Source organism: Urocitellus parryii, chromosome 10 (assembly GCF_045843805.1).
Source record: "Urocitellus parryii isolate mUroPar1 chromosome 10, mUroPar1.hap1, whole genome shotgun sequence".
In the NCBI taxonomy this organism is placed as follows: domain Eukaryota; kingdom Metazoa; phylum Chordata; class Mammalia; order Rodentia; family Sciuridae; genus Urocitellus; species Urocitellus parryii.
In genome coordinates, this window is record NC_135540.1 from 21,111,703 (window position 1) to 21,138,809 (window position 27,107).

Below are 27,107 nucleotides of genomic sequence, written 5' to 3' on the forward strand. Positions count from 1 at the left end.
CCATGATACGAAATAATAATAATCTAAAAGACCTCATTAATTGATCAATATATTGACATAACCTCTATAAGGAGATACATAGTGTTTTAATTGATTCCTTGAATCCATTACATAGAATATTAAATCCAAGCCTCCAAAATAATTATAAGAGGACATTTACTTTATTCATTAACCAATTTTCTTTAGGGTATGGATAATGGCACATAAAAAGGTTCAAGAATTTTCATATAAACCAAAAAGTAAAAAACGTCCATCTTTTACTAAATCTTTCATATAAACAACATCACAACAAGTTATAATAGACAAGTTAAACCATGTTTACTTACCAAAAAACTTCCGAAGGCTGAATTAAATATCGCAGCTGCCTATAGAAAAAATAAATGGGAGGAAAAGCTCACTGAAAGTAAACAAGAATAGGAAAAGCAAAGATTATCATTTTCCCTTCCCCCACTACTCAAAACCTTAAAACATTGACCCTATTGAGCAGAGTTAGTCACTGCTTACAAAAATTGCCAGTGGCCTGTAGTTTACTAAGACAGATGAGCTGCAGCTTAGGAATTCATAAATAATGGGTCTCAAAGCAGGCAGAAAGGCTTGCCATGAGATGCTCCGAACCTGTGTGACAGCACCAAAAGAATCTTCACCAATAGTAAATCAAAACCTTGTTGTTATTGATTTTGCTGCTAGACTTAGAACAATCAGAGGCTGATTTATGCATCAGAAAATTCATGTTAGTGAGAGAAGGAAAAAAAAATCTTTAGGCAAACATGAATACTCCCTATTAGGGAGCAGAAGTCCTATAACTATAACCATGAGGGAGATCTGTTCCCACACAACACACTTCGGAAATGTGAATGATGCAGTTAAGACCAGGAGAGCATTGCTAAACCATCATCTCTCCAGTAGAAACAAGCAAGAAAAACTTCAATTTGGTGCTCAAAATTCAAAGAAAAATATTTGACTTTGTGCTTACCTAAACATCCATGAAATACACAGTAGATGCAATATTGCTCTTAATTTTGCACCAATAACTATATTCCATGAAGCTACACCACAGTCCTGAAAGGTTCTCACATTACCCAAAAATAAGAAAAACTGTATAACATCCAATTTGATGAAAGAAAATAAGGGGAAAAATAGGAAAAGGGAAAAGGAAGGGTAGGTAGAGAAAACCTATTTACATCTCCAGCAGATCCAGAGCAGAGCTAAATTAATCATCATGGACATTATCAGCCTCGCTGTAGTAAAAGGAGGATGTCAGTTTAGTAAGTTTGAATAAAGTCCAAAGCCCAGGCTAAGAGCTGCAGCTGAAATGCCTTCTGCTCCAGAAGAGGAGGCAATGAGAGTGAATGGGTAATGAGATCCCTGGCTCCAGAGAGCTCAGCTCTCCTCTTCCAGGTCATAATTAATTCAAAGCTTTGATAATTTCATTAGATTTCTCCTTTGCTGGCCCTATCAATAAAAGATGGCACTGGACCACAGCTCCTCTGTGGCATAAACGAAGGCACAGACACAGGCCAGGGAAACCTTTGCTTCCTAACAGGGACAATGGCATATGGTGTTTTGTGTTGTATTGGGAGCAGTGGAGGGAAAATTAAAGAAAAAGGTTCAGCTAAATAAAACATTACAGATGACAACTGTAAACTATAGCACATATTTCACACATCTTCCTGGAATTCCATTATGGATGATTCCAAGAAAGTTTTATGTATGGAGAGAAATAAAAGGATATAAATAAGTGAATTGTGGTGAGATCAACAGGGAACGCTTCTTTCCTTCCTACAAAATGTACTTCTCCATAACAGTCTTGACCCTATTTTGTGCATAAAATTAATTTATCTCTCCTTTTAATAAAGTAATGAGGTCTTTCCTTTGAGATCCTGTATTCTTTCCAGTGCTTTTCATTAACCTTATACTTGATAACTAGCATTTAAGGAAATATGGAAATACTAGAAGTAAAGAGACTCAGAAGTCAAAGTAAAATAAGTATTAACTTCTGTTAATGAGATGGGATCATCACATCCAGATTCTGTCCAACTCTCTTTTGTACCCAACACATATGTTATGTGTGTTGGCTATGTTCCTATATCTTCTGACAGGACAATGGTGCCAGTGATGGGACATCTTGGGCCCTCAAAGACACTGCAGGCCAAGTCCTTCTTGCTTTTTTCCTGACAGTGGAGATGGATTTGAGCTCCCTCTGTTGTGCTGTTCTCCCATGCAGTCAACTCTGGTGAACTTTTGTAAAATGGTCACTTATTGTTCCAGGTGCTCTGAAGACCATGTGAAATCAGACTAAACCAAGGATCCTGGACTCAAAATTAAGTTAATAGTTGGCTCAATTTTACAGTTGTAGCAAATTAGAGATATGATTTCTAGAGTTCCAAAGAATAATAATAGAGTATTTTATTGTTACATAAAAGACATGCATATCTATTGGCTTAACAATCACGAATAACATGGTTGCACAAGGCCCTCCATGAATAGGTCTCTGTTCATCTCACTTCCTGCCTCAACTTTTATCTTTTGAAAACTAAACCTCTTACAGTTTCCCCATACTCTTCATGCTACTTCTTACCTCTTTGCTCCCTGAGCTGAAATGCCCTTTCCCCTCCTCTACCTGGTGACTCTGACCTATCTTGCAACTCAGCTTGGGCCTCATACTTTAAAAAAAAAAAAAAGTTATTCTAATTTGTTATATATGACAGGAGAATGCATTACAATTCATATTACACATATAGAGCACAATTCTTCATATCTCTGGCTGTATACAAAGTCACACCATTTGTGTCTTCATACATGTACTTAGGGTAATGATGTCCATCTCATTCCACTGTCTTTTCAGCTCTATGCCTCCTCCCATCCCCTCCCACCCCTTTGCCCTATCTAGAGTTCATCTAATCCTCCCATGCTCCCCCCAACCTCATTATGAATCAGCCTCCTTATATCAGAGAAAACATCTGGCATTTGGTTTTTTAGGATTGGCTAACTTTACTTAGCATTATATTCCCCAACTCCATCCATTTACCTGCAAATGTTGGGCATCATTCTTTAGCACACACATGCATCTCACTTCCAGGTGGACTGAATGCCCCCCAGGCCTGCTGCTAGAACATGTTAAGCTTATCTCTGCCATAGAGTTTGTCATATGGTATTGAAATGACCTACAGACATGCCTCCCTGCCCCACCAGAGTCAAAATTATTCTAAGGAAAGCAAGGAAGCTCTTCATAAGCATATATATGTTTAATAACTGAATCAATGAAATAGGCAGGATTGCCCAAGAAAGTCCAAAGTCTACCTCTTTTACTAAGTTATTCTATATTTGGCAAAATCCAAGAACAGGCAGGCAGAGAAGACTGGATCTCACACGTGGTAGGTACTACAAAGCAATGACAAATCTAGATTTCTGTCTCCCATTTCAAATTTCAGATTTTCAGTCTCCCATCCAATCTAAGAATCTTTTTCACAACATCCTGTTTTCCTGTTATGATACAGTGAGATAATGGCATAATGTTTGAGACTTGCCATTGCTACACAGCAATCAAGTTAGTTAAATGAAATCTAGAATTACTAAGGAATATTCTACTACCACTCACAAGATGATCTGCATACACTGATACGAATGAAAACAGGTCAAGATATATTAAGTGAAAAAGCAAGTTTCAAAACAATGTGTATAATTCCCATTGTGTAAATAAATATGTACACACACAGACAGTATAAACACACAATATCTTTCTCAGAGGGATTACAAAACACATCCCACCCATGATTAAATTTGTTGAAAGGGACTGGAGTGGAGGTCATTTTTGTTTCATTTGTTCTGTTAGTCCTGTTTAACTTTTTAATTTTCTTTAACACATTGTCTTTGTATATTTCAACGAGGATTATCAGGGCAGGAAGATGCTAAGCCACTTATTATTTACTTTTTGAACCCCTCTGTGTTAAAAAAATATAATACTTCATTATAAAATACAATAAAGATTTCAATTCCTACTTTGCATGTTAATATCCCTTGCTGGTCGCCTGCAAGTTGGCCACTGAGTACCCTTGGAGCACACATCACTGTGCTGGGTGGCTACAGGATGAATGATGGGCATTTTCTAGAAATATAAATAGCAATGTGAATACTCAGTTTTGAAAACAAAATCCACTATTGTCTTTATATTAAAACAAACAGCTATAGAGAATATAAACTTTATGAACTGAGATCAAACACAAGCCACCAAAGATAATTTGTTCTGAAGGTAAGACCCCTTGGGCTATACACCAGATTCTCTTGGGATATGAAATTCTTCTTTTCTGCCTTGAAGCCATTCCTGGAACAGTCCACTGATTCGTTTTTTTTTTTTTAATTGGTGCATTATAATTATACATAATAGTGGGATTCACTGTTACATATTTATATATGCACACAATACAACAATATAATTTGGTCAATTTCATTCCCTAATACCTCTCCTCCACCCCCTCCCCCGGGTTCCCTTCCTCTACTCTATTTGCCTCCTTTCTATTTTCATAATTTTCCTCCCCGCTCTCCTCTCCCCTTTATCTCTCTAGCTTTCACATATGAAAGAAAACATACGAACCTTGACTTACTGAATTTGGCTTTATTTCATTCAATAAAATAATCTCAAACTTCCATCCATTTTCCTACAAATGACATAATTTCATTCTTCTTCATGGCTAAAGGAACCTAGGTTGACAGAAACATAGGCTCCCATCTCTAGCTTCCACATGAGAGAAAACCCTTGACCTTCTTAGTTTGACTTATCTTGCTTAACATGATGTTTTCTAGTTCCATCCATTTTCCTACAAATGCCACAATTTCATTCTTCTTCATAGCGAATAAAACTCCACTGTGTATATATACAACCTTTTCTTTATCCATGCACCCACTGATATGACACCTAGGCTGGTCCCATAATTTCGCTGTTGTGAATTGTGCTGATATAAATATGGTATGCATGTATTACTATAGGATACTGACTTGAATTCTCTTTTTTTTGTTGTTGTCAATAAACCTTCATTTTATTTATTTATATGTGGTGCTGAGAATCGAACCCAGGGCCTCACAAGTGCTAGGCAAGTGCTCTACCACTGAGACACAACCCCAGCCCTGAATTGAATTCTTTAGAATAAATACTAAGGAATGATATAGCTGGGTCATATGATGGTTCCATTACTAGTGTTCTGAGGAACCTTCACAATGATTTTTTAATAGTGGTTGTACTAATTTACAGTCCCACCAACAGTGTATAAGAGTTCCTTTTCTCCCACATCCTCTCCAATATTTATTATTATTCATACTCTTAATGGCTGCCATTTTAATTGAATAAGATGAAATCTCAATATAGTTTTGATTTACATTTCCCAGATTACTAAAGATATTGAAATATTTTTCATATATGTGTTGGTCATTTGTATTTATTTTTCAGAAGTATGTTTAGTTCATTTTCCCATTTATTGATTATGTTTTTTGTTTTTATTTTATTTTTGTTTCTTGGTTTTTGGTGATAACTTTTTTTTTTCAGTTCTTTATATATTCTGGGTATTAGTCCTCTGTCAGAAAAGTAACTAGCAAAGATTTTCTCCCATTCTGAAGAATCTCTCTTCGTGCTCTTATTGTTTCCCTTGCTGTACAGAAACATCTTTAATTTTACACCATCCAAATTTATTAATTTTGAGCATTATTTCCTAAGCTTTAGGAGTCCTACTGAGGAAGTCATTGCCTGTGCCTACATGTTGGTGTGTTGACCTTACGTTTTCTTCTAGGAGTGGCAAAGTTTTGGGCCTATTCCCTTGGTCTTTGATCCACTTAAAGTTGACTTTTGTGCAGGGTTAGAGATAGGGATCTAATGTCATTCTTCTACATGCATATATTCAGTTGTCTCAGCACTAGTTGCTAAAAGAGGCTGTCTTTTCTTCAATGTATGTTTTGGGCATCTTTATCAAAGATGAGATGACTATATCTAGGTGGGTCTGTCTCTGTGTCTTCTATTCTGTTCCATGGATATGTGTGTGTACTTTTATACAAGTACCATGCAGCTTTGGTGACTACAGCTCTGTGGCATAATCTGAAGCAGAGTACTGTGATGCCTCCAGCATTTTTTTTTTTTAAGAATTCCTTTGCTATTCTGGGTCTTGTATTCCACCAAATGAATTTTAAGACTGTTTTTATTTTTCTAGGTATTGGAAGAATGTCATTAGTATTCTGATGGGGACTGCATTGAATCTTGTTTTTGGTAATACGACCACTTTAACAATATTTATTATGTATCTATGCACATGGAAAGTCTTTGAATTTTCTAGTGTCTTTTTCAATTTCTTTCTTCAGTGTCCCATAATTTTCACTGTACAAGTGTTTGACTTCCCTAGTTAAATTTATTCCTACGTTTTTGTTTTATTGCTTGTTTGCTTGAGGCTATTGTAAATAGATTTACTTCCTGATTTCTTTTTTAGTAAATCATTATTGGTTTATAGAAAAACTATTTTAATTTTTTGTTTGTTGATTTTGTATCCTGCTACTTATCAGAATTTGTTTACTAGCTCTAGAAGCCTTCTGGTAGAACTTTTTGGATCGTCTAAGTATAGGATCACATTATCTGCAAACAGTGATAATCTGACTTTGTCCTTTCCTACTCATACTTTTTTATTTCCTTTCTTGCCTAACTGCTCTGAACAGAAGTAGTGAGAGAAATCCACTGATTCTTAATTCATCCTACACTGCTCTAGTTTGGACCTTGACTGTACCCCAAAGGTCCATGTTGAAGGTGTAGTCCCCCTACCTGTGGTGATTGGGAGGTGGTGGAATCTTTAGGAGGTAGGGCCTAGTAGAAGGAAGTTAGGTCATGGGTGGCGTGCCTTTAGAGGGGATAGTGGGACCTCTTCCCTTCCTCTCCCTCTCTCTGCTTCCCAGGTACCATGAGACAAACTCTTCTGCCATTTGCTCCTGCCATGAGGTACTGCACTGTCACAGGCTCAAAGCAAAAGGGACAAGTGTCCATGTATTGAAACCTCTGATACTAAAGGCCAAAATAACCTTTTTTTCTTTTACATTGCTTATCTCAGGTATTTTGTCACAATAACACAAAGCTGACTGAAGAAGTTATTATTTCCTTTGCTAGAAATAATTTCAAAACCCATTCCTCTCTAGAATGCCCCATTACAATAAAATTATCCTCCAATTTATTCAAGGTTACATCTTTAGTACCCAGAATAGCACCTGATTCATACTATACTCTCTGCAAATAATACTGAATTAAAGAATGAGTTAATGAACGAATGAACAAATACTTCTTGTGCTAGTTGAATGCCTTATACAATGTTTTCCATATTAACTCATGAGTCACTTCTGCAAAGTGTATATGTATTGGAATAATCACATTTGACAGATAATTAGATTGATATTAACTGTAAAATGTTCATAGTATGGTGGTTTTTTAATAATGAGAGAATTGGCTTTTATTATATTACACATTTTTAGATAATATACTGCTTTGGGTATTAACCCAATTTTATCCAATAAGGGTTTTTGTTTTTTGTTTTTGTTATTGTCGCTGTTTTTGGTACTAGGGATTGAACCTAGGGGTATTTTACCATTAAGTTATATGCTCAGCCCCTCCGCCTTTTGAGACAAGGTCTCACTAAGTTGCCCAGGCTGACCTCAAACCTGTAATTCTGCTGCCTCAGCCTTCTAATTAGTTAGGATTATAGGTATGCACCACAGTATCTGACCAATATTAGCTATTGTACTAATGTTTTATTATATATTATACAGCATGTGTTTATTAAATTATTTGGGAAAATTGAACAAGTTCAATAATAAATTATTTTCTTCATAACCTATTTGCAATTATATCAAATAAAAGGGTAAATTTCTAAAAAAGAAAATCTGAAAACAATGGGAACAGAGAGTTTTCTAACTCATAAAAGCAATCATTTCCATTGTTGAATGGCTCTAAACATTATGTTCTACTTACAGTTAGCCTGAAAGCCACAACTTCCTATAACTGTTATGCACTGACCATAGTCTATGCTCCAGAGTTACACAAATATATCTAGTCCCTTTTAAAAATGCATTTTACACATATGAACACGGATGGGTCCTATCCAAATCTTCTCCTATGATATGATGTCAAAATTTTTCCTGATGTTTGTCCAACATCCCCTCTTTTTCTTTCCTTATGAGTCATCAAGTTTAAAAAAGTCATTATTTACATTGAGAATGAATGGTTTATTACAAGTTAATTTGTGAAATTTCTGATTTTTGTTGTTGAATACCCCAAATCCCAGTGGGGGTACGCAGAAATGCTTTCCAAAATGTTAAAACAGGATATTTATGGTTGTTTTAGAATTTCTAAAAATATTCCAAACTAAGGAGAATATGTGACAAATATCCCACTATTTAAATAAGATACCTTAGTACTAACAGAAAGATGCCAAAACTGGACCAGGAATCACTTCAAGTACAGGCTATGTAAGTGAGTACTAGAAACTACAGAGACTCAAGAAGGAAATTTCCAGAAGTAGTGTTTTGATTTTTTCTCTTCTAGGGGAAAAAACTGATCTGTTCACCACAGCTCCCAAATGGGGGATGGGAATGATGTACAAAAGAGCCAGTGATGAAGAGAGAAAATGAAGAGAAGCAAGAACTGTATTGCTGTCCCCTGCTAGATGTCTACTGAGGAAACAGTTATATGCTGGAGCAGTGAGTACATGCTATAAGAGTCCTAGAAGTATCATGGTGTGTTCTTTAGAACTAGTGGCAGAAATGGGGAGGTTGTATAAGTAAACCAAAGACAGGCACTTGCTTCCTGACTGGAAACAGCAAGGACTTGGGGAGGCTGCTTAGAATAGTCCACAATGGCAGGGCAAGGAGAGAGGGTTAGTATTTGGACAGTTTACTTCAATTGTGTGAAGGGCAAGGTTATGCCAATTCCATAGGAGCCAAAAAGATGCCCAAGAAGAGACTCCAGCATTTAGAGGACCTGACTAGGAGAAAGGACTAGAAGAAAAATAACCCCTCCCCTAACGTGTCCAGCAAAGACTATGTTAGTCAGATTTCCATCAATATGACAAAATGCTTGAGATAAATGACTTAAAAAGGAGAAAAGACTGATTTGGATTCATGGTTTCAGTCTTTGGTCATTTGGCTCCATAGCTTTGAGGCCTGTGGAAAGACACAACGGCAAGGTTTGAGCACATCTTGGGGCAAAGCTCCTCACCTACCTCACAGTAGCCAGGAAGCAAAGGAGAGAAGGAAGGGGCAGGGTCCCAAGAGCCTCCTTTAAGGACACCCCCCAATGACAGAGCTTCCTTTACTAAGTCCTACCTCCTACAGTCCTCCACTCCTAACAGTGCAATGGGCTGGGGACCAAGCCTTTAGTATAGGGGCCTTGGGGAACATTAACAATCAAACCAGATCAAGAGACAGTATTTGGACACTTGTGATGGCAGAGGGCACTGAGGCCCATATCACAATAGTACCAACAAATAAAGACTGTCCCACTCACTTTTGTGTGCTTATCCTGGCCCCACCCTGCCTCTGGAAAGGGCACAAGTAGGGAGGAGGAGAAGTGAAAACATAATAATAAAACAGAAGCTGTTTCTTTCTCACGGTCCTCTTTTTAAATTTGTATCACCTGTGTATGCAGTTATTAATTAAAAAGTAAAATTTTCTATTCTTTGGAAATACAGGTTAGGCCTAGATTGAGTAAGATGAAATTTGAAGTTACTAGTTATATTACCCTGGATTATTCAATAACTAAACGTTAATCTAGTTATTAAATATATGACTATTTTTGAACCAAAAGTAACCAGAAATCCATGAGATCTGACAGAGCTGCTGTCAAAGGAAGACTGGGTTGAGGAGATGTGAGATGTCATTTCAGATAGATAATTCTTAATTCATACCATTTGATAAAGGGGCTACAATGACCACACAGTATGTTAAATATATAGCTGACTAAAATAAAACAAAAATCATACCGTTCCAGTAGCAGTCGGGTAAAACCTGAGCAGTGACCTGCGAGAGTTAACGCTGCACACGTGCCCATGAAGAAATAAGCCCAGGCTTCTGCTGCCATGTGGGAGGTCTGGAGCTGAGACATCTGTCTAAAGCAGGGTGCCGCGTGGATGGCTAGAAAGGCTGACCCACAAGTAGAGAGCATCTAGAAAACTCTACCCACACATTCAGGAAAGTAACCCAAGGCTTGCATCAAACGTGGGTACAGGAGCTGAATTTACACTACCATGTGGTTCAAGAATCCCAAACCAAGGGTTAAAGAAAAGACAGATCAAGGACCAGTGGAACTCCTGACCCCCTAAAAGAAACAAATGCAAAATTTCTCTTTAGGGTCACTTCCCAAAAAAAGTGAGTTCCCAGAGAAAACAATGCCCACTGAAGAGAGCTTTCAATGAAACACTGTGAATAATGGGAAGAAGCTGTATATGACAAGAGTACATCACTGAGCAGCGAGGGCAGGAGAAGCAATTGGCTTCTGCACAATATGCCAAAGGAAAAAAAACACTAGATAGACTGAAGACCCGGATGTAGAAGGCAGAACTTTAAAACTTCTGGAAGAAAATATGAAACTATCTTTATGCCTTCAGAAAAGAAAGTAGTTCTAAACAAGTGCTTTTTTAAATAAGTGCATGCGAAAAAGGAAAAGCTAGGGGTTGCCATGTAACCAAGTTCTAGCCAATGAAACAGCAATTGATACCTGCTTGATAGAGGGGACCTAGAAAGGTTAGCATCTGGTACTGTCTGGTCTTCCCTTCTTCCTGCTTAGAGCGGTGAAAGCCATCCTGCAACTGTAAAAAGAGCAGGGCAGTGGCAGCACTGGTATGGTTAAGCCATAAGGCCGAAGCCAGCGGGCCAGCCTCCAAGCATCATGGTATACAAGAAAAATATGTCCCTGCTTGCTTTGCCACTTTTAGTTTATTTTCTATGACTTGAAGCCTAAGCAACATAATCATGTCCCTAAACAGAAGAAAACAACAAAGGACTAACCGAGCATGTGGGATAAACTAAAAAGTGCTTCCCCTAAGATAACTCTAAGGAGGTGGATGATGCTTATTTAACACAATCTCTTGTTCTCATTGCCAATGGCATCACTGCAAAAGAAGGAAAAGAAATTTAGCTATTGGTCATGATTGTTAGAGACCAAAGCTGAACTGCCTTATCTGGAAAAGTTCCTCAACTATATGGATTTAACCTCTGATCACACTAGGCTGATTCCCAGGAAGGAGAACTGGCCTTAATAGTTATTTCCTTCTTAAGCACAGGTTCAGTTTGAAAAACATATAACGACTAAAACATCAAGGAGTAAATTCCAATCCTTGGCCTCCAATTAAATGTGGAAACATAAAACACTTTCTTCTTACTTGTATTCTATAAAGTGCTAAACAAAGGCAAAAGAAAAACGATTAAGAAAAGTTTATTATCTGCTTTCAAAGTCAATTATCCTTCTCTAATTAGCAACTTAGTTTCTAATTTTATTCTGAGTACTTAATTAGCAGTATTCTCACTGTATAAATCTCAAAAGAAGTAAAAGTTGACTTATGCATTTGTATACCATGTTTATGTATTACTGAACCTACAGGATATCAAGTAAAATGTGAATTTACACACCATGCTAAATACAGAATGAGCACTTTTCATTTCATTCCATTTATGTGTGATTTTTAAGCAGTAATGACTAAAAAGTAAGAATATTATTTTGAAACCGGTACTAGAAAAAGGGTCTTCTCAACAAAGAAATCTAAATGAAGACTATAGTACAGCTACAAAGCGATCCACCAATGTAAAGCAAGATTAATTTAAAAACACTTTAATTCTGTGTTCTAAAAATATTATAGAAATGAACAGAAATAGAAATAGACAGGTATTTACACATCTCTAAGTGAGGAGTAAATATTTGACATTCAGCTGCATTTCCAAGACTAAGCTTCAACTCCTTCCTCTTTCTACAGGTCCATTTCTTGATTCCATGGTGGAAAAAAAATTATTTAATATCCTTAATCTTGAGGCGAATGGGGGGCTGGTATTCTTATTTGTAACTATTCATCTCAATTCAGGCCAGGAAAAAAATATATTCAAGTTCCTGTTTCTGGGTGCTAAATTGAATCAGGTGTCCTCTCCTCTTAAGAAAATTAAGTTGCTTTTGTGTGAGACTGTTTTAATGAGAACAGAGCTGGCGACAGTGATAAATGGGAATGACACCAGAGAGAGCACGTAAGCAGGACAATATGTGCATGTTACAGTCTTACAGCCTATTTTTCACTGACTATTCTGAATGACTTCGCTGTTTCTTAAGGGGCCTATTAATCTCAAATTTAGTTATTACACAACGTTTATTTGAACATATATTCTGCGGATGATGACAGTTAATAAAGGAAATCTTTCACAAGCTGTATTTTTACATATTGTTCCAACTACAGCTCCCAGTCATTTGATGGTATTGATGGAGTAACCTACATTGTGCTGAGGCCTTTTTTTAAAAAGGCACATATATTCAGATTCCTTTCTAAGCACATGGGGACTCTTAAATAACCGTTAAAATGCATACAAAAAATTCTAGTACAAAATGTAAAAGTAAAAGGACATCTTAACTGTTCAACAAAAATCGTTTAATGTGCAAACTGACCCTTCTAAGGCAAACCAGACACCTTTTAACACTTTTAAAGGCTTGGTGCCTAATATGCAATAGTTCTTGCATACCAATCTACATTTTCACAAAATGCAGAGAGCAGGAGAAGGAGAGCAAAATCAATTTTCTTGAGGTGCAAAAAGAATCAAATCACATAACTGCTTTGCTTTTCTCCTTGGTATGCTTTTTTGATAAAATACTTTGTACTTAAAATGGTGGAGATTCAGTATTTCTTATTTCTAGTAGCATACGAAGCTTAAAAGAATTGTTTTCAGCTTCCTAAAAACATATTTAACAACTCAAATAAGTATGTCAATTCAGATGGTAGTTCAGGTTCCTGGTGAAATTTGTTACTTTAAGTGTTACTAGTCCATAAGAACAAAACCTAATGGTATTACCAGGAAAAACTTACTCTAGTTCAAGATTTTCAAATCTGCTTTATCATTGAGATGAATATAGACTTAATGAAATGCTTTGGATTTCATCCTCCTGAAATCTCAAGTCTTCAAAGGTGTTCAATTTCAATGAAATTGGAATTTTCAAATGGGAAGACTCCTTAGATACTAGAAATATCTCTTTATAATCAAGAAACAAAGCTCCAGAGAGGCAAAGGGTCTTTCTCAAGGTCATGTTGGATAACAGCAAAGCCAAACCAGAATTCATCTCCACACAATCCCAGGACCCTCAGTTACAGTCACACTGTCTACTTCATATGTTATTTTAAGCAAACATTCATAGATGTGGAATAGAGAAAAGGCCAAAACACTAATAGGGGTTATGTTGAAATAATGAGATTATGGACACTTTCCATTTATACTTTTCTTTGATTTTTAAGGTTTTTGTACTGATTATATCTTTAGTAGGAAAAAAACAGAATAAATGTTAGATTTTAAGTATAAATTAGAATTTTAGAGGTTCTCTCTTTAATCTTTAGGCAAACCTGGAACAATGCTATGTATACATTAGGTGCTCAATCAATGTCTGAATAAAAATTGAGTGAACTGAGGATATTACCAAGAGGATACTACCTGAAAAATAATCACTGCTATCCTACCACTGACTATTCAGAGCAGCAAACTGTGGATATAAACACGAATACTCACTCCTAAATTGAAAATACATATATTTATTTGTAGCTTATTCAACACTTATAAATATCTAAGATTAAGCTGAAAAAAAAATTACTTAAAATGTTATAGGTTAGTTGACTTTCTATCTTTCAAAAATGCAATTTTATAATATTCCTAAAGTTTAACTTTGGGTTCCTAACCCTACTAAAAAGGAATAAAACAAATACTTCTCTAATTACTCATTATTCAACACAGATTTATTAAGCAATTAATTTATTAAGTCAGGCCCTCAGAAAACAGAAATAAATAGTATACACAGTACCAAGTCGAAATCTAGGACCAGAAGAAAGACATCGTCGTAGCTTAATGCAAGATCAATGACATCAAAGAGTTACTGTGGCCTAGAAATTAACTGCTAAAATTTCCTTTAGAATGAATTTTTTTAGTGTCTCCTCTTGATATATGACAAGCATTTCTCTGATCAATTAATGGAAGTTCTATTTAATGCCAAACATGAATGAAGCTCTCAGCACACCAGGAGAGAAACTGGCCAAGAATTCCCCTAACGCTTTGTTTAGAAGGGCATCCACAAAACATAAGTGACAACCTATGTCAAAGCATCTAATGTTTCTTACAAATTTCAGACTCTAGCTACCTAACTGTTATTTCTGCTCTTTTCCATCCATTAGGTCTGGGAATCTCAGAGCTTCTTAAGAGGGCAATGGATCAATCCCTCAGCAATAACTCTCTCATCAGCTTTTCATTAGCAATAAAATAGCTTTCCTACCATCTTCTGGGAAATAACTTACCATAGAGTCACAGAGCTGCAGTGGACTTCAGCAGATCATCTAATCAAGGTACTTTTTCTCTCAAAAAGGACTTCACTGAAATCACTAGCAAATGGTGTCTGCCACTCCTATTCTCCATGACTTCAGGATCAATGACTGCACAATCCCTTTTAGAGTTTTAAAGAGTATGTTTTAAGTCACATTTTTTTCACTAGTAAATTATTTTCTTTTCTAAATTAACTTTCATTTGAGATCCCTTTTTTCAGGTTAGGTCCCCTGACAAAATTTTAAAAGAGCTGTTATTGGCATTGGAAGTAGTGTGCTCGTAACAACTAGCTCCCAGAAGGAGGGGAGGAACACCAGTCTGTGACATTTGCTAATTTTCATGGTGCAAATACTCCCACCATGGCCAATTTCAAGCTGCAAACATGATATCACTGTATACCAAGATGGGAAAGATGGCACAATTCCAAAAGCAAAAGAAATTAGAAAAAGAAGCAAACTAAAAATAAAGACAGGAAGGACATAATAAAGACATGAGCAGAAAATAGTGGCTAGAACAAAGAACAGAAAAACAAAATAGAAAACCAATGAAATCAAAAGCTGGTGCTCTGGGAAAAGATCAATAAAGTTGATACACCTCTAGAATAAGAATTGGTGGGGTTTTTCTGTAATGGATCCAACTGGTCTAATGCCAACTGGGGAAACTGCAATACAGTTCTGATGTTCACATTCTGGAGTTACCATTAAACTCCACAAGTTAAAGGCTTCATCTTCCACAAGACTGCTCTTCATCTAGACAGCAGCAAGCTCTGGAACTCCCCAGGATGCCCACACGACTACAAATTATAGGGTTCTCCTGACCAGTTTTGGTTGAATAATTTGCTAAAATAATTCATGGAGCTTGCCCAAAATGTTGTCCTTACAATTTTATTGTAAGGAGTACACATGAAGTAAGGTCTAGGAAGGAATGCAGTGTTTCCATATCCTCTCCCCAGAGAACATCAATGTGTTTACCAACCAGGGAGCAACACTGAGCTTCTGTGTCCAGAGTTTTTTAATTAGGGTTTTATTATGTAGGTATAAGGTGTTAACTCTCTGATCACATGACTGAACTCAATCTCCAGTTCCCAGGCCTCCCTGGAGTGACTGAAAGTTTCAATCTAATGATTGGCTTACTAATTCTAGTGACCAGCACCCATCCTAAAGCTATCTAGAGACCTTCCAAGCTTGTCTCATTAGCATAACATGGACACTCCCATCTCTCAGCAAATTCCAAAGGTTTTTGGAGCTCTGTGCCAAGAACATGAACAAAGACTTGAAACAGGTTTTTATTATATAAGAACCACATAATAAATATTTTAGTCTTTGAGGCCCATCTGTCACAAATGCTCTACTTTTCTTCTGTTAAATGCAAAGTTGTCATAGATAGTAGCTAAACTAATGAGTGTGGCTGTGTTCCAATAAAACTTTACCTTGTCTATGAACACTAAGATTTGATTTTTAATTTTCATGTAATGAAAATGTCATCCTTCTTTTTACTTCTTTCCAACTATTAAACAAATGTGGAAAACATTCCTAATTTATGTACCATACAAAAACATGCAGCAAACCTGACTTGTTCTATTAAGTTATAGTTTATCCATTCTTGCTTTTGGAAAGAAATTGCCAGTATCAGCAATGGAAAACTGGACATTCTAAAATCCTTCAGATATTTAAAAGATAAGATTATTATAAACATCATATCTCCAAATTTGACAACTTAGATGAAACTCATGAATTACCAAAGCTCTCTCAGAAAGAATAAATAACCTATTATATATGATCATTATATATAACAGACATTGAACGTATTGTTAAAAGCTTTCCCAAAAAGAAATCTCCAGGATCAAATGGTTTTGTTGGTGAATTCTACCAAACATGTAAAGAAGGAAATAATATTAATTCTGTAAAAACTCCCCCAGAAAATATGGAAGGAAGGAAAATTTGCCAAACCATTCTATGAGATTACCATTAGCCTGGTACTAAACCAAATGAAAACTCATAAAGGAAGAAGCAAAACAATAATCCTTGCTGGGTTGTGGCTCACAGGTAGAGCGCTTACCTGGCACGTGCGAGGCACTGGGTTCAATCCTCAGCACCACATAGAAATAAATAAAGAAAAGTAAAAGTATTGTGTCCATCTACAACTAAATTTTTTTTCAAATAATAATAATCCTTATGCATATAACTAGGCATAAAACTCCTTACAAAATCTGAACTAACTGAATATATGAAATGAATAATGTGTCAAGAGGTGGTGTTTATTCCAGGAATGCAAAGTTGGTTTAAAATTTGAAAATCAAGCCAGGTGCAGTGGCACATGCCTGTGATCCCAGTAGCTCAAGAGGCTGAGGCAGGAGGATCATGAGTTCAAAGACAGTCTTAGAAACTTAACAAGGCACTTAGCAACTCAAGGAGACCCTGTCCCTAAATATGAAAAAAGGACTGAGGGTATGGCTCAGTGATTAATCACCTCTGGGTCAATCCCCAGTATCCCCCCAAAAAAATTATTTGAAAATGTATATGTGTATGTATGTGTGTATGTTCTTATATATGGGCATATATATTCATATATATATATATATATATGAATATAAAGTGGGGGTCATTTAACTTTTATAGTGAATCATCATAACAGTGGGAATTTCCAGATAATAGGAGATTGGCTAATAACAATTATTTTTACCATATATATGAATATATATGTATATATATTCATGTGTGTGTGTATATATATACATACACACACACACAAACATATGGTCATATCTATACACATGGATATTCAAAAGATGCAGAAAAATGTATGTCATGATAAAAACTCAGAAAACTAGAATTGATAAGAATTTCCTCCACTTGATAAAGGGTTTTCTATCAAAAAGTAACAACTTATATTGTATTTAAGGGCAAAAGACTAAACGCTCCTAAAATTAGGAACAAAGTGGGACTGAAGTGGTAGAACACCTGCCTTGCACATGTAAGGTAAAAAATAAAATAAAATAAAGATATTGTGTCTATCTACAACTAACGAAGTATTTTAAAAAGAATGGAAATGATGTTTTAAAAAATTAGGAACAAAGTGAGAATGTCTAATCTGACTGCTACCTCTATTTAACTTTGGCCTTTTTAAAGTAAAATGAAAAGAACATTGGGACTAAAGTTCTCCAAGCAGAAGCCACTTAGGCCATGAAAATGACTTTTTAATGGTAAAAATAATTGTTACTAGCCAGTCTCCTATTATCTGGAAATTTCCACTGCTATGTTGAATCACTGTAAAGGTAAAATGACCCCCAACTTTGGCTAGGTATTATTTCTTTTATGTAATAATAGACGTTAAAATTTGTATGGTAATCTGATTTGATTTTTATTTTGACAATCTAAAAGCTCTACCCATGCAATAAAGCAAGAAAAAGAACTAAAGGCATACAGATTAGAAAAGGAAAAAATGAATCCGTCTTTACACATAAATTTCATCATCTTTGCCCTTCCATTCCTATACCCCCAACCAACTACACACAGTATTATATCTCCACCCTTCAATGACTATACAGTACTTTTGACACCTGGCAATACATCATCAATAAAATAGCAAACAGTTTGTTAAAAAAAAAAAAAAAAAAAAGTTCAAGTCCTGCAGAAGATGCAGCATTCAATTAAATCAATGAAATCAGAACAAGGCAATGACAAGTAAAGGGAAAGAGGATATATAGGTGCTTGGAAGAGTGATCAGATTATGAAGATTGATAAGACAACTCTTTATTCAGATTTGTTTCTTTATGATTGTGATGCAAAAATAAATAGGAGAGAATGATGTGGCATCAAGTCATCATACAAATTTCTTAGGAAAATCATTAACTCCTGCTCCCCAAAAAACAGCACTTGATTTTTTCTGCATTCCAAGAATTAGCAAATAACTATAATTTGAATTTTGCTATTGAATGATAATATACATTTGCTTTCATAAATTAAAATTTCACTTTTTCAAAGTAAAGTGATCAAATGTATTCTCAGTTTTTACTATGAAATGTTGATTCTCTTTTTAAAATTGACTTTAAGAAAACTTTTTCCTATATCATTTACCACTGAATAATGTGGTTTTCTTTTTGTCACTTGAGTTACTCAAATTTTCATAGGGCACAGAACACAGCAGTTCTTTTTATATTCTATAAAATCAAGCTAAGGTTAAAAAAGAAGCTTCAAAGTGTTACTCTCAGCAAAATGTGATTTACCTTTTCTGCAAGTAGTAGAGCTATACAGAAGTAAGTCCAAGTTCCTTTCTTTATGTTAGATCATTATAGTTATATATAGTGGTTGGATTCATTCTGACAAAATCATACATGCATGGAATGTGATTTCAATCCCCTCCTCCCTCACCCTTCCCTACTTTCCCTCATCCTCCCCAGTCTTCCTTTACTGATCTTCCTTTTGCTTGTTTTTTTTTGTTGTTGTTATTTTTTTTATTGCTACTTTCTGCATATTAGGATGAAAATTCCTTTTAGTGTATTTATATATAATATAAACAATGTGATTTTGCTCAATTCAGTCCATAATTTCCATCTCTTTCTCATCCCTCCTTCCTCCCCCTCAATCTTCTTCTACTCCACCAATCTTCCCTTTACCTTTGTGATATCAGATCCCCCGTTCTCCTTTAGTTTGCTCTAGCTTCTGCATATGAGAGAAAACATTCAACTCTTTATTTTCTGAATCTGGCTCATTTCACTTAGCATGCTGTTCTCCATTTACTGGCAAGTGCCACAATTTCATTCTTCTTTATGACTAAGTAAAACTCCATTGTGTATATATATATATATGAAGTTTTCCTGATCCATTCATCTATTAACAGACATCTGGCATGATTCCATAATATGGCTACTGTGACTTGTGCTGCTTAATTTTACATATAAGGATTAGCCAGCAGCCTGGTATGGGAAGTGACTTGCTCAAGATCATAATGTCTGACAGTGGCTGGGTCAGAATTACAAGGAAGAGCTTCCAAACACTCTTCCTTCTCCAGGTCATTAATCTTTATTTGACTCTAATATACTATGTAGATAAGATATATGTGAGTATCAAAAATACACAGCGTGGAAATTGTACAGGCACACTAAAAAGTGAAACACTAGTCAGTAAGCAGTGAAGCACTAAATCGACTTCAAATTTTTATTAAGGGTATCCTTGTGTTAGCGATTGAAGGTAGATTAGCTTAGTGGTCCATGCAATAGCCGTAGCACCACAACTAATGGACTGCCAAGAGATGATTTAATAAAGAGGCCCAGCTGAACAACGGTGTATAAGTAACTCTGACAACCTGAGACTTTCTTCTGGTCAAACGTTTTATATCTGTAAGTGACTTTCTCTTAAAAAATGGCCCGAGAAGATACTCTCAGAAGGTTTCACTGTAATAACAGTAGGCCAAACGTTCTTATATAAGTTCAGATTCTCTGAGATCTTAAGATGTGATTAAAAAAAAGAAAAAGAAAAAAAAAGCATAAAGGTCTTGTCCCTGGGTCCTTCTAGAGGCACCATTTGTCACTTGGTTAGAGCTCCAGTAAAATAATGCATTCAGCAACTTCAACGTGCGTTTCTTTTGGTTGAAGTAAACAAAGAAATAGGGCAACATCTTAACTGTTGCTCTCTAGATTTTACTCTAATATGTAAATGGATAGGAGTTTAAAAGATTTTTAAAATATTTATTAAATACATTTTGTTATAAAATACTATGTGGACTCGCCATTTTTACAACATGACCTAGCTTGCACTGAGAAACAAAAGTACTGTGGGGAGAAATTTACCAAATGAGCAAAGATTTTTAAAAATAATAATGTATAAGATTGAGGAGAGTTCAGAAAAGCGGTAACTTCACATTATTCCTAACTTGGCTGGGAGGATGACAAGTGTTGATGTCTTAAAAATGTCCAAAACCCCTTAATGGCAAGTCTATTTCTAAAGACTTACCTAGGAAGAAAAAAATTCAAATCCAAGAAAAGAATTAGCTAAAAGGATTTTCATCATACTATTATTTTTTAAGAGCAAAAAGCACATGAAATAATCAGAGCTAAAATTAATCACTGCACATCCAAACATGAGAACAATAAAAAGCCTATAAATAGGTGCACACCTGTAATCCCAGCAGCTCAGGAGGCTGAGGCAGGAGGATCACAAGTTCAAAGCCAGCCTGATCAAAAGCAAGGCGCTAAGCAACTCAGTAAGACCCTGTCTTTATTTTTTTTTTTTTTTACTTTTAATTTATTTATTTATTTATTTTTTTTATTGGTCGTTCATAACATTACATACTTCTTAATACATCATATTACACGGTTTGATTCAAGTGGATTATGAACTCCCGCTTTTACCCCGTATACAAATTGCTGTATCACATCAGTTACCCTTCCATTGATTGACATATTGCCTTTCTAGTGTCTGATGTATTCTGCTGTCTGTCCTATTGTCTACTATCCCCCCTCCCCTCCCCTCCCCTCCCCTCCCCTCCCCTTTTCTCTCTCTACCCCTTCTACTGTAAATCATTTCTTCCATTTGTATTCTCTTGTCTTACCCCTCCTTTCCTCTTATATGACATTTTGTATAACCCTAAGGATCGCCTTCCATTTCCATGCAATTTCCCTTCTTGGGATCGGGCTCCAAATTCCTCAATAGGACACCCATAGCGCTAGAGTTAACAAATAGAATCAACAAATGGGACTTACTCAAACTAAAAAGTTTTTTCTCAGCAAAAGAAACAATAAGAGAGATAAACAGGGAGCCTACATCCTGGGAACAAATCTTTACTCCACACACTTCAGATAGAGCCCTAATAACCAGAATATACAAAGAACTCAAAAAATTAGACAATAAGATAACAAATAACCCAATCAATAAATGGGCCAAGGACCTGAACAGACACTTCTCAGAGGAGGACATACAATCAATCAACAAGTACATGAAAAAATGCTCACCATTGCTAGCAGTCAGAGAAATGCAAATCAAAACTACCCTAAGATACCATCTCACTCCAGTAAGACTGGCAGCCATTAGGAAGTCAAACAACAATAAGTGCTGGAGAGGATTCGGGGAAAAGGGCACTCTTGTTCATTGCTGGTGGGACTGCAAATTGGTGCAGCCAATTTGGAAAGCAGTATGGAGATTTCTCGGAAAGCTGGGAATGGAACCACCATTTGACCCAGCTATTCCCCTTCTCGGTCTATTCCCTAAAGCCCTAACAAGAGCAAGCTACAGGGACACTGCTACATCGATGTTCATAGCAGCTCAATTCACGATAGCAAGACTGTGGAACCAGCCTAGATGCCCTTCAATAGATGAATGGATAAAAAAAATGTGGCATTTATACACTATGGAGTATTACTCTGCATTAAAAAATGACAAAATCATAGAATTTGGAGGGAAATGGATGGCATTAGAGCAGATTACGCTAAGTGAAGCTAGTCAATCTTTAAAAAACAAATACCAAATGACTCCTTTGATATAAGGGGTGTAAACAAGGACAGGGTAGGGAGGAAGAGCTTGAGAAGAATATTTACAGTAAACAGGGATGAGAGGTGGGAGGGAAAGGGAGTGAGAAGGGAAATTGCATGGAAATGGAAGGCAATCCTCAGGGTTATACAAAATGTCATATAAGAGGAAAGGAGGGGTAAGACAAGAGACCCTGTCTTTAAATAAAACACAAAATAGGGCTGGGGATGTGGCTAAGTGGCTAAGTGGCCAAGCGCCCCTGAGTTTAAAAAAAAAAAAAAAGTGTATAAATAGAATGTTGTGGAACATTCTGGATAAATGGTCACAATATATTGGCAAGTGGACAAATAGTATTACAAAAGAATGTATATAATCTTGTTACACAAGGTATAGATAAAACAGTTTAGAGAAATATACATAAGAAAATCAATAAACTTATCTGAAAAGTGTGATTGGCCATTTCTTTATTTTGTTCATCTATATTTTCCAAACTTTACATGAGGAGTACATAGTGCTTTTGTAATTTAAAATGTTAACCACACAGTCATTGTGGACTACACAGTCATCATGGAATACTGTATTGAACTAGGGTTTGTCACAATGCAATGTGCTTTATGACAGGGAATAAATGCTAAGCCTTTCCTTTGATATGCCATTGGTCAGAAATTATGTTTATGTGATAGTGTGAATCAAAATCAAAAGGTAAAAAGTCATTTCTTTGGGAATAACAAAAATTGTCTGCCACTAGAAAAGAAATCTTAGTCATTATCAAAGTAGTCATTTATGGGGAAAATAAGTTACAAATAAATGAAGACGATAATTTGGTAGAATTTTACATTGCAAGCAAAATGAATAGTGATTTAAATAATTAAAGCCACAAACAGTATCTCATTGCTTCTCATCTCAATCTTATCATGCAACAGTTCACTAAGGGCAACATTTTGAAATTCTGAAATTTGGGTTTTTTTTAATTATTTGCTTATAGAGTCTAACAAAATATTAGGTAGTTAGTGGGAGTAACACACATGCCCTCCCCAACTCCTCTCTTTCTCGCCAGAAATTTGTGCACCACATTCATGACATGATGCATTCAGACCAGTTTTATAAAATTAATTGATATTTTTCCACTTCTAAACACACAGGAAAACAATGAAAGTACTTAAAAGTAAAAATAACATTTTTGCTTTTAAACTATTTTAGACCATCTTAAAACTGATCTCTGATTTAAAACATTCCTGGAAAAATTATTGATAAAATGAGATTTATAGGCACAAATGGTTTTCTGGTAGCCTTTTGAAAAACTGCTTTTTGAGCCAACATCAAATAATTTAACTTAAGCACTTCATTCTCCCAATCACTGGAAGACAGGGCTGCTTACAACTTTGCAAAACCTTAAATCTCAAGTTTTAGTATATTTACAATATCAGAAAAAATAAGACCGTCTTCGGTTCTTCCAAAGCTACTCTTTATTTCCATGAATACACTGGAGTCTTCATAGAAAAGTGCTGCTTATATATGAATTGCCTTTGCAACAGGATTCTATTAAATCTAATTATTCATAAAATACCCCCTTGGCAAGTAGATTGTAGGGAAGATTGAAGCACCAAATAACAGTTGGACTGAAAGTTCTCTGTTGCTATTTCTCACCCAATCCTTCTCTGCAGTTCTTAAACATCTCAGTTTGACTGAAGTCTTTAACAGAAGCCAAGTGAGTTAACATGTACTGAAAGATTCTTCGAGAATATAAATGAGAAGAATACTCAAAACAGACCTTCTTCTCAAACCACAATTAGCTTAAATTCACTATCCAAATAGTGAACATAGTTGAAGATTTTCCTAAGATGTCCTTTAACCTGCTTCTTCCTCTTCAGTATTTCCTTATCTTTCTAATCTTAAAGTTGAAAGAGGTTTACTTTTTTTTTAGAAAAAAAAAGTGGATGCCTTTTAAAAATGTATTCCCTTAACTACTTCTTACATCTACTTTCTAATCCCCAACTCACTTAATTAAATTCAGTGTGAATTTAAATTGCAATTAACATCTTTTGAGGGATTACATGTTCTAATCACAATTATGCAGTGAATTTGAAACACATATATTTTGTTATATTATCTGAAATGCAAATTGGAGTCCAAAAAAAGATGTTTAATAAAAATGTATAGTACTGAAGACTTTATTATGGAACCTAAGGGACCAGAAAGGAGATTTAAAAGAGTAAAAGCACTGATACAAGTATAAAAACAAATTGCTTCACCTCCAAAACCCCTGAAAATGGCCCCACTTGGTTTCCATTTAACCTAGCTTCAGTGCAGTTTAAAAACTGACTTCCAAGAGGTTTTATTAACCAAACTGAGTTTCATTTTTTTCTTCCTTAGATCAGTAATTCACAAAGTCTTCACTGAGCCGTGATGCATACAATTCTGTAAGGGCAGGAGACAAAATTTGTTCTTCTAACCCAGGAATACATAATGGAATGACTAGCTTCTTTATTTAACTTTTTTTTTTTCCAAAATAGCATTTGAGAAGAAGAAAAAAACTGGCATTTATTAAACATCTTGTATATTCCAGACAACAACTGTTTCTTTGATCCTCAAAATAGCCCTATGAAGTAAAGTATTATTCCATTTTATAAAATAAAAGGCTCAGAGAAGACAAGTGATTGAGAGAAATAAATTTAAATGAATAGTTAGTGAAATCAAGATCTCAGTCCTAAACCCATACACTTGTCAGGTAAAAGCATCATTTCTGCAAAAGTCAGGCCTTAAGAGAAAAGCTTAAGATCAAACATCTGTTTTCAATGTAACTATAATCCTCTAAAACTGGCTGCTGGAATATTGGTGGCCCCAGGTGATAGCCTCATCTCTGAGGGTAAGCTTGGTTAAAACGTTTCCAGAAGTTTCATTCTTGAGCTCTTTGTTCAAAGGCCAAAAGCTTGCTGAAAGTCAGGTTTCCTCTGTGGTCTTCTCAGGCACTGTCTGGCTTCTCCATAAAGTAAAGCTCTGCATATCCATCTATGTGAATTTCCTTTTGGTGACCTTCCTCTTTTATACTCAGGTCTGCTTGTGTGCTCTGTAGACTACCCACTCCAAAACTAGGTTTGTCTTTAAGAAACTAAGGCAAATTCAAGTTCTGCCTTTCATTCTCTTCCATTGTCATTTTGCTGATAATTTATCAGTTTCCACACAACTTTGCTGCTACACTTTACTAACAAAACAGAGACTAGTTAAGCAAGCTCTTACTTTTTCTTTTTAGATAGTCAACATCAGAACCACCAAGTGACAAACCTCACTATTCAGTCAATCCTGAAAATAAGGCTAAAACAACTTTCTGTGCTTATCTATCCATGATCCTCCCTCCTCAATCTATGTGATGTGATTACGCCTAACGTAACACACCATCAGGATAGATATGCACAAGCTATGCTTGTATGTGTTCCACTGATTCCTTGTGTTTGAAACTTGGTCTCCAGTGCAGCAGTGTTGAGAGCTTGAACTTTGGGGAAGTACCTGAGTCATGGGGACTCTGCCCTCATGTATAGTTCAATCCATTCATGCATTAATGGATTATCATGGGTGTGACTTTGTTTTAAATTATCACCCTGGTAAGTTTGCTGTGTCTCATCATGCCGTGCTCTCTGGAATGTTATTAACAGGAAAAAGAATCTCACTGAAAGCCAAGCAGTGAAATCACCATGTTCTTGTACTTTTCAGCCTCCAAAACCATGAGCTCAACAAAATTCAATTCTGCATAAATTACCTAGCCTGTGGTATTCCACTGTAGCAACAGAAAACAAACAAAATCAAGATTAGAAGGACATAGACTGGACAAGAGAGATATTCCAGTGTGTCATTCATCACCTAAAACAATCATGAGCTATGCAGGGATCAGAGGGCCCTCAACTTAGTTTTCCTAAGATTAAATAGAGAACGTCTCATGAGTTTAATTCAACTACTTTAAGCCTCTGTTTTCTTATCACATCATATTAGTATCTACTTATAACAATTTGTGAGAATTAAATGAGACGATTCATATAAAGCATTATCATAGTAAGTGCTTAATAAAGATTAGCTATTATTAACCATGTTGTCACCAATAAAAATCATTAATCAATAACTTGCCAAATTAGGAATCCAGAAATACAGATGTGAAATTTCTGGTAAATTTGGAAACAGAAACAAATATTTTAAGGAGGAAAGAAGGAAGGATGGACATTAGGTTCTGGGACAACTCACTGTCATTTATTTAAAATCATAATTTGTTATTTGTAACCTCCTTGTTAATATGGACTTGTGAAGCCTAAGAAAATATTCAACAATTTTTTTATTATACCATCACTGTAAAGAAAACAAACCTGTATGGAGGAAGATGTCCTAAGAGTTTCAATTAGGACTGTAGTTTGGAAAAAAGGAATAATTCAGAGTACTTCTAAAAGTTTCCTGAGAAGCAAAGCTGAAAAGCAACATGACCAGTCAGCAGAGCCCCTGGAGAGGCTCATGGTTTCTAGGAGGGCAGAAAGATCTGTGTGTCTTTCCTATGAAGTCCCTCTCCTAACAGGCATTCCTCCAGCTCTGGTCTTTCTTGAGTCTCTGATAAAATGGGAGGAGGTAAAGAGGCATAGTCGGTTGGTAAAGGCAGGAAGCTAGTCAGGAGAAGCAGAAGTTATCACTGGTGTTTCAGAGAAGCTGGAAATTTCATTCAGTCAGTAGTTTCACAAAGCTGCCAAAGGGCCCATGTAATAAACACATTGAACCTATGGAATTCCTTGAATCTAAGTACTATCATTAAAATTCTACTGTGTATTAGATCCTGGGAATTTTCTTTTTTTGTAATGTAAGATATGATCCATGTTCTTGAGATCATTTCAACGTATAAGGGAATAGAGCATTTATCAAATACAAATCCACTTTAAAAAAAATAGGAATTCACTTAAAATAAGACTTCTTTTAAAATGGCATATATTATTTACTCAGTAATGAGCATCTTCCTAATGGCTATGAGCCTGCACTACTGGTTGGTGGAAGAAAAAAGATGTAAAACAGATGTAATGCTTTAACTATTTCTTTACTTGTCTTATGGGCTATTGCTTC

General features: G+C 35.7%; 1 protein-coding gene across 1 annotated transcript in view; it reads right to left on the reverse strand.

The window, feature by feature from the left end:
* The window catches only part of Slc10a7 (solute carrier family 10 member 7), a 253,890-nt gene that overhangs the window by 171,668 nt on the left and 55,115 nt on the right, over window positions 1-27,107 (reverse strand). Inside the window, exon 5 of the mRNA XM_026392715.2 lies at window positions 327-365. Within this exon, the coding sequence (XP_026248500.1) occupies window positions 327-365 (39 nt within the window). The remainder of the gene's footprint in view (window positions 1-326; window positions 366-27,107) is intronic.